We start from the raw sequence: 16,300 nt of genomic DNA on the forward strand, positions 1-16,300 counted from the left end.
TTCTGCTTCTGAAAAGGGGAAAACTAACTGTCAACTAATCACTCGCTGACCCATCAGGAATATTTTGGAATATGATTCGAAAAAGACAAGTTCCCAGTCACCACTTGACGGTGCGCGGGTTGGGACGTAAGTTAGTACCCACAGTATGGGTCTTCGGAATGTCCAATTTGCCCGCTTCGTACTTAACTGTTCCGTCAGTCAGGGTTCCCACAGCCTGAATCACGCCTCCGGTCAATTCGTCGATGACCTGTCCGTACTTCTCCCCGTCGTTGATGTCGCAGCGAGTGCTTGCAGACTCACAATGAGCGATGAGGGCGGCAGTGGTTTTGAATCGGCGGCGGCAGCGAGGACACCTAAGATGACGAATATTCATATGTTAGGGAGTTCTATAAGTGAACTCGGGCTATAGGGTACAACATACTGCGCCATGCGGTTGGATCGGCTCTTGCTCAACACGTGCTCTTCGAAATCCTCTCGAATCTTGAATGCAGTGCCACAGGGGCACACATACTCGCCACTGAAAGAGTTGAGGAAGTTGATGGCATCCCAGCGCTGATCCATCAGACGAAGAGTCTGGCCTGCATTAGGAGGTGCGATAGCAAACTGACGATCGCCCAACACAGACTCTCCGCTCAGTGTTGATGCGGCGCGAGCCTTGCCCTTCCAGACAAGAGACTTGTTTTCCTGAGACGAGATGTCCAAGCCTGAGAGGTTCAGCACGTCATAAGGCAAATCCTCGTCGGAGACCTTGATGCTTCCATTCAGGGCAGGCCAGTGTTCAGTCGCCAGAGCGGCAGAGGTAAAGCCAGTAGCACCGGCTCTGACGACGAAAGGCTGGTTCATCATGGCCTCGCGGTTTCTTTCCTCGGCGGACTGGATCTTGACGCCGCCATTGATGTCGTCGGCTTCAGCGGGGTCCGGAATGAGTGGCATCGGCGAACCCTCGCCGGCATTGAGGGCCTCCTTGATCATCATCTTCTTGGACCTTTCTTTCAGGAGCATGAACTGGCTAATGACAGGGCATTCGCCGTCTTCGATGTGGCGCATCAGGCCGCTGGCGCTGGTGAATCTTTCCTTGCAGCCACGGCAAGTGATGGATTGCTTGGCCTGGTGCTCCTGCGGACAAAGAGCAGTGTCAGTTAGCAAGACAGGGAATTGACGACAGATGAAAGGAATGTTAGATGTTATAGGAGGAAGACTCACCTGGCGAATGTGGGCGTCGCGACCGCCTTCAGAACGATATTCGGAGCCACAAATAGGACAGACAATGTGCTTGCTGCTCCTCATCTTGTGAATGAGCAGACGCTCCTCATCTGGGAAGTCTTCGTAACAGCGCTTGCAGTACTCGTGGTAGGGTTCAAGGATCTTATGTCTTATCATTTCGTTCGGGGAGTCGAAGATGAGACTGCAGCCGGGGAAGGTGCAGGGGACCTTGCTGGGAGTGGTAGGAGCCATTATGCCAGGTAGTCTGCTAGGCTACAGACGTTAGAAGGATGAAGAATAGATAATGAAGTGGCAAAAGCAAAAGGGCAAAGACTTGCAAGTGATTTGCGAATTCTGGACAGTTGTTTGGAGGATGCGGGGGAGACTGAAAGGCTGAAGATTGACAGATGTAGAACAAGATAGATAGCCTTTCAAGTAGTGAGCTTTTCCTACTTGCTAAAGAAGAGTTGGAGAGAAGGGAAAGGTGTAACGAGAGGAGAAAGGAGGAGAGCAAAGAAGGGAGGGAGAGAGGAGAAAGTGAGGTGGAAGGAGAAAGTGAATGAAAAGGGGAAGGAGAACCTCAGGCCAGTCATTCATCAATCATTTTGAAATTGTCTCGAAGTTAAACCCTCACATTGTAAACTCTCAGACAATCGAAACAAAGACATTATATTTATCAACACGAAAGTCTCACACAACCCCTATCATATCCTTGGCCTTTCAGCCTTATAACCGTATTCCCCAGTCTTCCTGAACAACCACCAGTCCACACCCCCTTAGAACCTGGAAAAGGGCAGCCTAAACGCCATTGTCAGTACATCATCACATTCAGCCAGATTGACTCAATTCATTACAGATAAGGACACTTACCACTTTCCCCGCAGCGTAATCACGGCCCAGTTGTTCCCATCCTGATCCGTCTCCTTCTCCACCTTAGTAGAGAACGAGATCGCACTCATGATACCATCTCCAAACTTCTCGTTCAGCACCGCCTTATACGCATATCCGTAGTTCTGCACGATCTCATACAACCGGTAAATGAGCGGTTCTTTGGGAGGCATTTCCACGGATCGGCCCCTATCCGGGAAGCCGCTTAGCTGAGCCTCCAAGGAGCCGTGGTCGATGTCCAGCAGGCCGGCGAGCTTCTCGATGTCCTCGGGAGAGGCTTTGGCTTGGCCGTAGAAGATGGCAGCCGTGGCGACTTCATTGCGACCGATGTGCGACGCGATTTGCTCGAAGCTGAGCTTCTTAGTCGCTTTGGCGCTGAAGAGGGTGGCGGATGAGGCCGGGAGATTGGGGTGTTGGGTGGTCTGGATGGGTTAATGGTGTTTGGTTATGGGGAAGGGAGTTGGGGATCATACGTCGAGAGTTGCGATCGAAGACATTGTGGAGGCTTGGAGGGATACTCTCTTATGGGACTTTGAATTGAATTGGTAGAATTTATTATATTTCACAAAGAAGAGCAGCGCATGGAAATGGAACGATGTCATTCTTAAATAACCCCCTCCCTCGTCCTTCTCCAACTCCCATGCGGGGTCGTACCCCTCGTGACAATACGGTAGGGAGGGGCACGCTGTGGGGATTGTAACTTTGGTAATTTGTGTTCTCGTTGTCATGCCAAGCCTGTCAGATACTGCGGGGTCGGCATTTGCAGAGATCACATGGCGTCCCACGTTGGTTGATGCATATATCAGATCCGCAGATTAGATGCTTCATAGTTGCATAAAAAACAGAGGTAGGATAGCATCGGTGGTGGTTGAAAAGAGGCCTCCATATCCAGACCGGCCCCCTCAGGGCTTCCCCGCACCATTTCGGGGCCCCGAGTGGTCTGATAGGAAGGCGGAATATAACCTCGCCTTAAAGGTGTTCTGGACATCTAGGGATAGATAGTCTAGACGTGGTCGGTGCTAAGGTGAGTTGATTCATGTGGTCAAATAATCACAGGGCAATTTTCCATTAATTCTCCCGACCTCGGGGATATATTTCTATATCGTATCCCAAAGTCGGCAATCAGGACGTGCTGTAACTGGTGCAAACGCACCATATCAGAAGAAACAGACAAACCGGGAAGTATGTTAGGTCTAAGCCCAGGACAAGATATCGCCTAAACCTAAGCAGGGTTCAGTTCGTCCATCTACCGCCTCACACCCGACCACGGAAAATCAACGGAATTTTGAATTGCAATTCCGTCTGAATGACCCACAATCTTGTTTCCTCTAGCCAACCACAATCCCAAGAGCCAGAAAGAAACGGGTACTTTTTGAGCCCAGACATCCGCCTAGTGACGATCTCCCTGGCGTTGCAGATCACTTACTCCGATGAGTTGTGTGCTGCTCGAAGTCCGAGAAAGCCGCGGCCAGAAGTGCCGATATCTGTCTGTCTTTGAGAGATTTTACTCGCGGATGCGGCGGGAGATATGGGCCACTCTGCTGGATAATGGACTTGATGGAGAGCAGGGTATGCTCTATGGGAGACCCTCATGCCGAACTTCCGTGACTGATGATCTGGCGGTTTGATGCTGGGAATATAAAGCCGGAGGTAGAGCGCCTTGCAGAGAGAATAACACTGTCCCGAACATAGACTGGAATTTCAACAGTGTTCGACCTCAACATCAACCCTTCAAAACAACTATCACGATGGTTCCCCTTCCCGAAAAAGTCGCCCTCGTCACTGGTGCCAACGGCATCAGTGGCCACGCAATCGTCGAACATTTGATCAGACAGCCCAAGAGCGAATGGTAAGCCTAATTCTACGTCGCGTCCAAGCCGCAACTAACAAAATATAGGTCCAAAATCATCGTGTCTTCGAGACGGCCCTTGGCTAATCACTGGATTGACCCTCGGGTTGAATTTGTCGCACTCGATTTCCTTGAACCCATCGACGTCATTGTCAGCAAGATGAAGAACATCTGCGCCCCTGTTACGCATGCCTATTTCACGTCGTACGTTCACGATGACGATTTCAAGGTTCTTCGCGACAAGAATGTTCCCTTGTTTCGCAACTTCATAGATGCGCTGGATACCGCGTGCCCGAAACTGGAACGAGTGTCTCTTCAGACGGGCGGAAAAGTGGGTACCATATTCACATTTGGCCCTTTCGTCAAGTCACGGTCTGATTGTCAATAGTATTACGGTGTCCACCTAGGGCCCGTCAAAGTCCCTCTGGAGGAAGACTTCCCTCGATACGATGACCAAGGATACAACTTCTATTACTTCCAGGAAGACTACCTGCGAGAAGTCCAGAAGCGGCGCAACACGTGGTCGTACAACATCATTCGGCCGAACGCGATAAACGGGTTTGCTCCTCACGGTGGGTCTCTAGAATCTGCGTCTCCAAGCCCCTCTTGCTGTCTAACACATTTGGAATAGCAAACGGAATGTCCGAGGCTCTTACGATTGCAATCTATCTGTTGATTTGCCGCGAGCTCAATCAGCCGGGCCAGTTCCCTGGAAACGAATATTTCTGGACTTCGATTGATGATAACTCATACGCGCCCAGCCTAGCGGACCTGACGGTGTATGCGACAACGAAAGACCACTGCAAGGACGAAGCGTTCAATCACTGCAACGGAGACGTCTTTGTTTGGAAGTACCTGTGGCAGGATGTCGCCAAGTATTTTGGTGTTGAGGTATTTCATCCAATCATCTACCTGGTTGTTACATACTGACAGGCACAGGTCCCCGAGCCAAAGTTCGAAAAGGCAGCCGGCCAAGCCAAAACCCTCAGCAATGAGATTGACATGGTGGAGTGGGCCAAGGACAAGCGCCCTGTCTGGGAGGCGGTCGTCAAGAAGTACGGGGGAAAATCTGAAGCGTTTGATTGGGGTACCTGGGGTTTCTTTAACTGGGCCATAGGAAAATCATGGTTGACAATCTCGTCAATCAACAAAGCAAGAAAATATGGCTGGACCCGCACGGATAACACGTTCGATACGTGGATCGAGACCTACCGGTCTTTTGAAAATGCCGGTGTCCTTCCTAGCCATGCTGCACTCATAGGCGAACAGTGAAGGAAGCGAGGCGCAGCTTAGTCTCACTTTCGTATATATACGTCTCGACAAATGACATAAAGTTTGATTATGACAGCGTGGTTTACTCCAGGGTGTCAGGAAAGTTCAAGGTCTTTCTGGCCCGAACAGTATCAAATAAACAATTATCGAATATATTAATTCACCGGGGGATCAGTTTTTATTCGAAGCGTTGGGTGTTACAAAGTCGGCGGCGTTAATAAATCGGCGTCGAACAATTCGTGAAGCCAATTTTGCTCTGCGTCCACAGACGGGACCGGCTGTCCATTGAAATATGGCCATGGCAACCAGTCCTGACTTATATACTGTGGAAACGCGGGGATGAATCTGACCAGTAAACCGCTTGTTAGTCAAAAGAATACGTTCAAACATTACTTTGGCCAGTACCTCTGATTCCCTGAGAAGTGGGTCCCCACTGGGAAGTCCTGCGTGGTTTGTTCGAAATCGAAATCAGTCATCAGCAGATCTGTAATTGCTCCCGGGCATGATTGCTGCGGATATTGGGTATGGCCAATAGGAGCACTGGGGTCACAGTTATCCATCGGGTTTGAAATTCCCGGCGACCCTGCAGCTGTGCGAGCTGTCGATGATGGTTTTTGAATGGGGTTGCTTTCACGATATGTGTTTTGAAGCACATGCCGAACACCGGTTCCTTCACTCGTGAGCTGGTTACTTGCAAAGCCGGTAGAAGACCGCTGGGCGGTAGGCGCAGATGGCTGTAGGGAAATGGAGCTTTGCGTAACAGCCTTCACCATCTGGTTCAGTTTCCATACCGTCCGAACCATTTTCCCAGATACCCATGTATTCTGACAATAGCGTTCTAACGAGCTTGCCGCTTGTAGAGTAAGTGAACCTAGAGTTGATTTGGATTCAGGCTTCCTGGCAATCAAGCTTAGAGAAATCATTGTAGCCCCCGCAAGGTAGTGAAGGAAAGGGAAAGCCGACTTGGCTTTCGCTTCTGGCACTTGCGAGAACTCTTGTAGTATGTCGCGTACAATATTTATACATGTAGTATCATTTTCCGGCGAACCTGAAAGATTTGTTCCGCGTGATACTGGTTTGCGAATGAGGAGACGGAGACATAGCCATCGCTAGACACATGTGAGCAAAGTATTAATTCTATGCATCGGGATTCCAAACCATTCCAAACCGGGGAACATTCGAAAAGAAGAGGAAAACCATACACCGGGGAACTCACAATACGCATAACCATTTGTTGTTTGATCCGCCACCATGGAAGGGTGGTAGTAATGTGATAACCTTGCGGACACTCTTTATTCAAAGTCGAGAATTCAGGTCGGACATCGGCCTGAGCTCGTGAAATGGTATTTTCCAATTGGTTTAGCAGGGGTGCACTAGGGACCATATTACTTCCACGGGCACCATATACGGCCTCCCAGACTTTCCCCACCACCCTCGAGTAATGTATGGTAGCGACAAGATACGGGATAGGAGTGACTATGTCTCGATTGACCTCGGTATCAATGTCGGCACTCAGGTCGAGGCAGCTCATGTGATCATCTTGGTGAGCGGCGAGCCAGCCATCGCCAAGATTTTGAGGATATGGGACATCGACATTAACATCTTGGACTAGAATGGGATGACCGGTCTCAATCGCCAATCTCCGGTCTAACACGTAGAGGCACCACCAGAGCCTCCTAAACATCTCACTGTTGAACGCCGACATGGTGCTAAGCACCTTAGATCGATGAAGACCCAAATGATGCGAGTGGGAGATTGCAATGGCCAGGATCTTCTCAGCTCTTTCATTTGCATCGACTCGAAAAAGATAAACAACCTGTGGGGTAAAAATCTCTTCAGCATGATTCTGGACGCATAGGTTACTAACGAGAATGCATACCATCAAAGCAAAAGTCTGTAAAACGGTCATTTGGTCTGAGCAGTCTTGGGGACCATGCAAAAGATCGCCGATGAGATCTAAGGAAGCCCTGTATAGACTCCAACCGGAAGAATGCTTGCCATCTTGAGTACTACTGCGAGGCGATGCTGTACACTTTCCGATAGCAACGCAGATCCATGTTTGGGCAATCATGAATCGGCTGTCCGCAGTGTACTCCGAGTCATTAGCAGAGAGTAGGCGGAGATAATGATTCCACATTGTGGTATTCTTGGTCCATAAGCTTGGTAGATGAAGAAAAGGGAACAAAACATGCACCTCATCACAGAAGATCTGAAGGAATATTGACCATTGTCGCACATCTGCACTGATACCACGACACCTGAGAATTTCCAAAGGAGTTGGACGCCGAGAATTACTACTGGGAGACGATGGGACTACTATGGACTCTTCGCGGGACGCTGACGTCTCCAGCTGGGGGTGAAGCTCTCGGACATGTCTCAAGTAGCCCTCAATTTCTTCAAGCGCGTGATTGATGGAAGTTTCACCAAGGAATCCTTCCTTCCGACCGTGTCCAGGAACTGAGCTTCTCGACGCATTTTTGTGAGCAGGGTTGGGCTCATTACTCCCACGAGCTGTGGACATCTGATCAGAAGGCATTTCTGGAGCGGTGGAGCCAGACGACTGTTGAGAGACTGCAGAAAGTACGTCGCTTAATTGACGCTCAATTCGATCCAATCGAGAGGCCAGCTCCTTTGTTGTTGGCCTTTATCCATTTAGAAGCTTGACGAGTGGATTGTTTCACAGAGACACGGAAGAGACTCACTCATCTTGTCGCTCTTCAGCGTCGATAAGTTCAGCTCGATCATTGTCGCAAGCCAGTGTACGTTTAGGCCCATTTTGTCGACGCATATCGACTTTTACCACACGACAATCACGGGATCTGAGCATACAAGGCTGACAGGGAATAGATCCATCGCACTAGTGGAAGAAGCCAAACAGGTTAGCTACCTATGCGTGGATTAGCTTTTTGTCTTTCCCACTTTTATCTTGCGTCTCTGACACTGGGCGCTTTTGAAACAAGCTTTTGTTAGCGAGAGCCATCTCGTTCTCTAAATCATCCGGCTGCTTTACACACCAGGCCCTTGAAACGTAACTGCCCCTTTTCAATCTTTTGGATGGATGCTCGTCATGTTTGGGGCTGATCGCGCCGCTAGAATTTCGGACCCCAGCTTCATGGCTTGAAGGGGGAGTATCCGATTCGGGTCGATACATTGCTTGGCTTCTAGGTAATGGCATGTATCAGATTAAACCAAATCATTGATGATCAGCACTCGTGTTGCTAAGATGACAGGATTAGGTGGACGTTGGTGTTGGAGATGCAGAGACACGTCGGCGGAAGGCCAACATTTCATAAGCGCTGAGTCATCATCGGCATTAATCCCAGAGAAGTTATGTGCATGTTACCACATTAGAAATTGCGTAAATCAATTGTGCTATCGTCATTGGAAAGTACACACACGAGGTGTCCGCCCAATACGATGCTAAATTAGTGGAGAGAAATGATCATCCTGAGTGTCGCGCCATTGAACAACGGTTTCTATATACGAAAGTTCTCTACTGAGTTCCGATTTCATGATCACCGGGGCTACAGATGTCGAAATGGTACACCATGACTGCCTGCCGGTGGCATCGACATCGACATTTCGTAGTTATTTATCCAGCTAATGGATCCCGTAGGCTCATGGTCCGCTAATTCATATGACTGCGCTTCCCGGTAAAGTCTGGCAAGGTCCAAGTCCATACCGAGTGCAGCGTTGGTAGTAGGCTGTACCATAGTACTGGAAAGGGCAGCTGTTATAGGATGATTGGAGATAGGTGTCAAAACATCGATTCCCGTAGCCCGCATGGCGGCTTCAATGCTAGCTCCTCTTGCCAAGACAGGGGAACGGTTTGCGATGCCCTGCAAAGACTGTAGCCCGTGATTGATATCTGCAACATGTTTGTTGGGGTCATTGCTATAGTAGCTATCGATGACAAGGCAGAAGCTGGCGCTTTCAATGAAAAAGGCATTCGGTGTGAGATTTTTCACAGGTGATGATACACTCTGGGAAATGCGATTGAGAATTTCAAGGATAGACTTGGCAGCAGCGACGGCATGGTGGGAACCTTGTTGTAGCATATAATGCCACTGTTCACCTTCATGGTTGTGAGATGGGCGTGAGGTTCCATTCTTACTGAAAGAAAATTGAGTTGTGTCTGGACGCATCAAGGAATTTAGGTAAATCATGCGGACGATGAGAAATGGTCGATAATTGATCAATGTTGCATATTGCGGCACTATTTCAACCATAATGATATCAGTTATAAGGTCCGTGAGTTCAGCCAGATGAAGCATACATATGGCAGTCATATGATACACTGTCTCCCGCTCTTCGCAGTCGACAAAATGAGCGTGACAGCTTTCGGTTAATCGTTTTGACATAGCTTCCAGTCGTAGATGGAAATTACGGGTGGACTCCCATATTTCAGTGAGCCCTAAGGACGAGAACGACTCTTGCTGACATTGTTGTATCTCGGCTGCAACCTCGCAGAATTCCGATATACCGGAAAGGAGAGGAAAGGACGCGCATTCTCCCACGCCGATACCTGTAGGAAGAGAAGGGCGTTTGCCGTGGACGATACAGAGATACCTATTTTGACTTGCAATCAGTACTACTTGAGGAGAACATTTATCTAGTTCAGAGGGCTAAGACCTACCGCTCAAAAGCACAAACTCCCAGACAAGTCCTGATCTCCAGCTCGCTCCGGGATATCGTTGAGTGACAGCTGGACGCAGATACTATATTGTGAAGCCCAGCAGAAAGAAGGTGACGGACTGATGTCCCCATTGAAGTATACGCCTGTTCATGACGATTGGTATGCATGAAATATATGGCGTAGAAACTGCTGATATGTTAGGATGCATTGGTGAACTTCAAGACGCTATCTAGAGAACTTATCCGTAGCAGATTTAGTTGGACCATTTCAATAGTCGCACAGTCTGGAACACGGCTAGCGTAATAAAGTGACCTGTTGTGGAAATATTCTCCTATCTCATGGTAAAGGGTACATGTGCACCCAATGGCCAAAACGGCAAACATGTTAGCACGGTCCAGGGGAGTAAACCGCCAGACACCCCCGGGCAAGCCATAGGCGTCACAGAGGCAGCTTCTCAGAAAGTCAAGGTCTTGTAATGGAAGTAAATGCCAGAGGGTAGATGAGTAAGAATGGAAAGAGAGTCTCGATAGGTCAGTCGGGATAGCTGCCAATTCCCCCAAGGTCAGGCATGGCGTCGGTGGAATGCTTTGGGGAGATGAGAAAAGCACCGAGGAGTAGTGAAAGAAATGCATGGCGACATTGCTATCCAAGACCGAGTCGTTGGCATCCCCAAGCTCATATTTAGTTGCAAGATCGTTGTAGAGGTGGTGCAGCAAGGCAACTGCCGATGTAGAGCCGTACGATGCGCGAGCTAGCCCATATGGTGTCGACTGACTGATGGCGACGGGCTGAAGCACGCGGCGAATGGTAGATAGACACCAGATTTCCAGGCATTTCGAGTCGCTCAAGTCCCCGTCAACCCTTCGTCGTTTTCGTAGATAAGCTCTATATGAGCAGGGCCGTTTCTCAAGTCTACACCGACCGCAAGGATCCGCACTGTCGCATTTCACTTTTCGCTTCCGGCATGATTCGCAAGCCTTAGTGGCGTAGGATGTTTTGCATGCCTCCATGATTTGATGAACGGCCCGAAGTTTGGGTGAAGAAAAAGAAACAGGGATCAAGTTCGTTGATGTCCACTCAGCAGGAGGTTGCCTAAGATGCCAAGAATCAAGACTGAAATGGGAAAAGAAGTCCGAGGTTTTTCGCTCCCTCGGGAATCGTCCGAGACCGGAGCACTACACCGAGTAGTAGTCTTATTTGCCACCATTTTACGGAACAGACATCTGATAACATAGACAGCTCTCATTGCTTCAAAGACTGGATCCGGATCTCTGGGAAGGGGAGCTGAGGTGTAATGTTAAGGTTTTTCATAGAAAGCCTTCCAAACGGGCACGGCCAGAGAACCCCCCTCTATCAACCACTAATGTCGGTTGAGTGATCTGCAGAAACCTTCCTCCAGAAATAATCCACATCAGAATTGTTGCTAGTTTCGTCGGTCAACATGAAGTTGGTGATATATGGGCATATCGAGGAAAGTCTCGAATTCGAGCAGCTGACTTCGTAGGGCCGGATCTATTGACGACGGGTACGCCCTCAAAGAAGCATGTAACATTTACAGCTATCAATTGTTCTGCTTACTATGTTGGGACAAGGCATGTGTTCTGATGCAATGACCGGGAGAAATCTCCCTTCCCTAGCGGCTCTATCTCTCACATGTTTTTGATGACTCGTTCTCCCGGAGAGCTTATTCCGGACAATCCTGAGATAGATTCCGTAAGAATACACTCCTCGGGGACGAGTCTCCACCCTGACCAGCCAACGGATAGAAAACATTGAAAAGCAACATGGTAAATAACATCAGAACAGCGTCAAAGATGTATACATAATATTCGTGTTGCAGCAGAACGTCATCCTCACCGCCCACAAACTCGGCTAAACGAAATGCAGATCGAAGAAAAACCAAGACGCTGGCTATGTATAACACCACAAGTTGCGATTCCCACGGTTTTGCGCTTGAGACCTTATTGGTCCTCATATGCCTTCGAATCCTGAAATGGAAGAATGCGGCGCAAAACAGAAACAAGCCAAAAAAGATGACCTGCACGACTAAGCCGATTTTGATCAGCCGTTGACCGTTTGTAAAACTACTTTGGAGAGTGGCCGCGCCTGAATGGGTCAGCACGTTGATAGCAATGGTTGGCGAAGGGAATGTGAAAGGATGAGGGTAAACTGCAAACACACCAGCACCCTGGGCAAAGAATGATACGATATCGCCGATGAGAAACACCTTTGTAACCCAGTTGGGCCGAACAATGGAAAACCTTTCCCCTTCAGACCAGGTTATTATCCTTCCAAATACCATGTATATACTGGCTGCAAGCAATGAGGGTGCAACCAGAATGAGAAGAGTTTGCGTGATTGCAGGAGCCGATGCATAATTCGGAGCTTGTTGAGCCGAGACTGAGCGCTGTATATTCAATGTATCTGGGGTTTTTGGATAGTCAAGGGGTATTCAACGTGTCAACTTGCTGCAATGTAACCAATAATCTCAACTGGATATTGTTAGTACTTGGTCTGTTCACTCTCAATAGGAGCACTTACACAATCCACCTCCCAAGAACGGTATCAAGAGCCAAGCTCGCGATCTCCATAATTGCGCTGCATGTACCACTGTAGTCAAGGCGAATAGCACAGCAAAAACAACAGTTGCGGCAAATGATGGCTCATAATTATACAAGCCCATATACCTTACTGAAGCCATAGTTGAGATACGCGATAACTCTGCTCGTAAGGCCTGGGCGTAGAGAATGAGAATCAATGCGGGAAAGTCTAGAGTATGTCAAGGTAAGATGGAGTCATGCTATCGGTCTTATACATTACTCTCGTTCTCGTCTAACCCGTTGTGGGACGGGGTGATGGATATTTTTACAACGTGGTTGCCTGAAACCCATGAGCGCCTCCTATTATAGCAGCAACATTGTTTCAAGCTGCTGTATTTCCAGACATCCAAATGCCCGAAGGCCATGTAGTATGCACCCATTGCGAAAATGCCGGGATCTAAACCGGCTACAAAAGTTGCACAGCCGAATCCCCAGACCCACATAATTCCGATCAACATAAATCCGACCCACTTAATTCCGAGCCCTCGCCTTCAGCCGGACAGGGGCTCGGTTCCATATACACCTCTGCCTATGCTCCGTAATGCAGGGAGATTCTGCACCAATTGCATGGAGCAGCAGGGCCTTCAGTCCTGGTACCTGATGAGAAAGCTTGGTCAATGCATACCCTCTGAGCGCCGCTACCCGTAACCGAGATGAGTAAAACTTGGAAACGGGGGAAGAACTGCGATGGCGCCGCTAGAGAATATGTTCTACCAGGCAGTGATGTTTTAATATTTGCGTTAGTTCCGTATACATTGAGAGATGCCACCTGCCTTAGTCAGATGGGCCTTGGGGTGTCGTATAAATACTGCTTCGACACCCCGAGACCAGGTATCGAATCTATAGTCTGGCAATATCAAGTTGGAAAAGCAGTTTTGCCTACCTTTAGGCTTGAATTTGGTTCGGAATGTTGGGCTTTCTTCTTCTTTTGGCTTCATACGCCAGTCTTTGCCTGGCTGTCGCAGAGTACCCCCCTGACTGGCATGTCATTTTCACCAACGCATCGTCCGTTCCCTCTTACGACTTCGGTCGTAAAGACATTTTGCTTCCCAAAAACACGACAGCACCTCCTGCCAGGAAGCCCTTACCTTGCGCCCTTATTCAAAAACGTGATGTCCCCATCACTCTGCGTGACAACACCGTTATATACACCGACATATTCCTGCCGGCCAATCAGTCTGGCCCCTTCCCGACTCTCGTGAATTTCAGTCCCTACGGCAAAACGACTCCTTCCAGCGTACCCAGTGGCGTCAGCCCCAATTGGTTTTCCGGTTACGCAAAATTTGAAGGGGCGGATGCCGCTACCTACGCGTGTCGTGGCTATGCTGTTGTCAACCCGGATAACCGCGGTGCCTATCAATCAGAAGGGAACATTCACTTCTTTGGCTCGGTCGACGCCCACGACGGATACGACGTTATTGAGTGGATTGCAGAACAGACGTGGAGCACTGGGAAGGTCGCGAGTATCGGGGCATCTTGGCTTGCAATCACTCAGTGGTTCGTTGCTGCACTGAACCCTCCTCATCTCACAGCCATTGTTCCCTGGGATGGCTTTAGTGATTTCTATCGCGATAATGTCATGTGGGGTGGAATTCCGGATGTGCAAATGTCGCAAAGTGTTGGTGAGAATTTACCAGGAAACGGGAAAGTAGAGCGACCCGACCTCATGACCAGCGTGTATCCATTTATGAATGCCTACTAGGAAGACAAAAGCGTGGACTTGGAGAAAGTCACTGTGCCGGCTTATGTCGATTCGGATAACATAATGCCACTCCACATCAAGGGTGCCTTGGAAGGCTTCCGCCGGATAAGCTCAAAGGAGAAGTGGCTTCGGATCGATGATACCCAAGAGTGGAACGATGAGTACAATCCCTTGTGGGAGGAGGATGCGCTTCAGTTCCTAGATTACTACCTCAAGGGGATCAACAATGGCTGGGATCTAACGCCTCGTGTGCGTGCCGCAATGACCGATGCTGGTGGCTCAAATCGCAGAGGGTACTACAACGACTGGCCTATCGAAACTACTCAGTATGAGAAGCTATATCTCGATGCTAGTCACAGGACTCTCCTTCATCGACCCTCATCCGTTGAAAGCAAGGCAGCCTACGATGTCACCACCGGTAACGCAACTTTTGTTACAACCTTCACCAACGATACCCAGCTCGTCGGATACTTCTCGGGTCACATCTTCGTCGAAGCAGATGGCTTCGCCGATATGGACTTATTCCTCACACTCGAGAAGCTTGACCAGCACGGAAACCTCCTCGCACCCCTACCAGCTTGCACTGTGGATGTTCAGAAGGGATGTGAATCTGCCGCCGGTGCTACAAATGGGACACAAGCCCGCCTTCGCGTATCTCTTCGGGCCCTCGACAAGAAATTATCGACGCCTTATTTCCCGGTCCAGAGTTTCAAGGCCCCGCAAAAGCTCAGCGAGGGTGAGATTGTTCCCATTGATGTTGCTTTCACCCCGAATTCATACTTCTTCCACGCCGGACAGAAGCTCCGGTTGGTGATTTCGGCACAGTCTGGTACAACGGTTACTGGCAACAACATTGGATCTCATATTATACACACCGGTGGAAAGTATCAGTCCTATGTACAGATCCCTATCGTCCCAGAATAAGCAAAACCCAAGATAGACTGCTCAAACATGTACAGTATATAGCACCATCGTAACTCTAAAAACATTCGAATTGGCCTAATATGAGATGGTTTGACAGCACTGAATTAGCATTGGAAACCAGTTTTCCGTAACATTGTAACATCAGATAAAGGTAAAAAGTTGATGCCCATGCTGTCTCCGAACTGAGGCGATTGGCTGACTGTGGATGGGGAGCTGATATAATCATCAAATGCGCAAGGGGTCACAATCGCCTGCTGTATTAGCCGCCGCTGGTGAAGCCAGCGGCCTTGAACTTCCTCGTCGTCGGTAGCCATCCAGCACCACTGCATCCACCGTATGGATCTCTTCACGCGTGCGCAAACAGAATTCCTGTCCTGGAAACATGGAACGCCACTTCCATCTGGGGCATACGCCTCCCCAAAATTCCAGTCCTGGCATAATTTTGACCCTGTCCAAAGTTCGACTGCCACTCGCTCAGACATCAATCCAAATAGCCCAGCAGAGCCAGATGGGGATGGCGATACACCGCTTGTCCTGCTGACGTGGAATATCGATGCAACATCGCCCCAAACTGAGAAACGCGTTACAGACATCATCACCTCTATTATGGGGTTAGATCCCGAGGTAGATATTGTTTTCCTCCAAGAAGTGTCAAGGACAGCCCTCCAACAAATCTTGAGAGACGACCGTGTTCGCGAACATTGGCTTTCAAGCGAATGTGACGACACATCATGGGGCATCCAATCATTTGCGACAATGACCTTACTGTCTAAAGCGCGCTTGACAAGAATCACGACCATAGGACCAATCTGGAGGGTCAAATTCCCTAGTCACTTTGCTAGGGACGCCCTCTGCTGTGATATCTTCGTTCCTTCGCGTAAGGGACCTACACCAACACGAATCCGACTAGTAAATGTTCACCTAGATTCTTTGCCAATCAAGCCTTCCCATCGACCCAAGCAGCTATCTATTGTTGCATCCCTCCTTCGCACCATAGGTCAGGGGCTAGTCGCAGGTGACTTCAATCCAGTTCTTGATGAGGACAATGGTCTTCTAGAAATGAACGGCTTAGTGGATGCTTGGACATCTCTTCGGCCCGAGGAACCCGGTTATACTTGGGGACTAGATGGAGAACAACCATTTCCTCCCAATCGGCTTGATAAGATTGGTATTCTCGGGCTGCGATCTCACGATATCAAGACATTAGAGCCGAAACAACTCAGTGG

General features: G+C 49.1%; 6 protein-coding genes across 6 annotated transcripts; 3 read left to right on the forward strand and 3 right to left on the reverse strand.

Moving 5' to 3' along the window:
* Positions 1-97: 97 nt before the first annotated feature.
* On the reverse strand, positions 98-1,455 carry LDX57_007141 (putative C2H2 finger domain protein; the record flags this gene model as incomplete). The annotated part of the gene is made up of 3 exons (XM_046088867.1): positions 98-353; positions 422-1,116; positions 1,204-1,455. The coding sequence occupies 3 exons, from the start codon at positions 1,453-1,455 to the stop codon at positions 98-100; spliced, it is 1,203 nt and encodes a 400-aa protein (XP_045944837.1).
* A 524-nt stretch (positions 1,456-1,979) lies between these two features.
* Positions 1,980-2,588, reverse strand: cyn1 (putative cyanate hydratase; the record flags this gene model as incomplete). Its single annotated transcript, XM_046088868.1, has 3 exons — positions 1,980-2,001; positions 2,074-2,513; positions 2,565-2,588. The coding sequence occupies 3 exons, from the start codon at positions 2,586-2,588 to the stop codon at positions 1,980-1,982; spliced, it is 486 nt and encodes a 161-aa protein (XP_045944838.1).
* A 1,251-nt stretch (positions 2,589-3,839) lies between these two features.
* LDX57_007143 (SDR family oxidoreductase) lies at positions 3,840-5,212 on the forward strand (the record flags this gene model as incomplete). The annotated part of the gene is made up of 5 exons (XM_046088869.1): positions 3,840-3,940; positions 3,989-4,271; positions 4,329-4,512; positions 4,572-4,831; positions 4,880-5,212. The coding sequence occupies 5 exons, from the start codon at positions 3,840-3,842 to the stop codon at positions 5,210-5,212; spliced, it is 1,161 nt and encodes a 386-aa protein (XP_045944839.1).
* Positions 5,213-5,601: 389 nt separating this feature from the next.
* LDX57_007144 (fungal specific transcription factor domain-containing protein) lies at positions 5,602-8,000 on the reverse strand (the record flags this gene model as incomplete). Its single annotated transcript, XM_046088870.1, has 4 exons — positions 5,602-6,321; positions 6,429-7,028; positions 7,092-7,854; positions 7,915-8,000. The coding sequence occupies 4 exons, from the start codon at positions 7,998-8,000 to the stop codon at positions 5,602-5,604; spliced, it is 2,169 nt and encodes a 722-aa protein (XP_045944840.1).
* Positions 8,001-13,355: 5,355 nt separating this feature from the next.
* LDX57_007145 (uncharacterized protein) lies at positions 13,356-14,150 on the forward strand (the record flags this gene model as incomplete). The annotated part of the gene is made up of 1 exon (XM_046088871.1): positions 13,356-14,150. The coding sequence occupies one exon, from the start codon at positions 13,356-13,358 to the stop codon at positions 14,148-14,150; it is 795 nt and encodes a 264-aa protein (XP_045944841.1).
* Positions 14,151-14,213: 63 nt separating this feature from the next.
* On the forward strand, positions 14,214-15,074 carry LDX57_007146 (uncharacterized protein; the record flags this gene model as incomplete). The annotated part of the gene is made up of 1 exon (XM_046088872.1): positions 14,214-15,074. One exon carries the CDS (start codon positions 14,214-14,216, stop codon positions 15,072-15,074), a length of 861 nt encoding a protein of 286 aa, XP_045944842.1.
* Between the last annotated feature and the right edge of the window lie 1,226 nt (positions 15,075-16,300).

This window comes from Aspergillus melleus (assembly GCF_016097325.1).
Source record: "Aspergillus melleus strain CBS 546.65 chromosome Unknown contig4, whole genome shotgun sequence".
Taxonomy (NCBI): domain Eukaryota; kingdom Fungi; phylum Ascomycota; class Eurotiomycetes; order Eurotiales; family Aspergillaceae; genus Aspergillus; species Aspergillus melleus.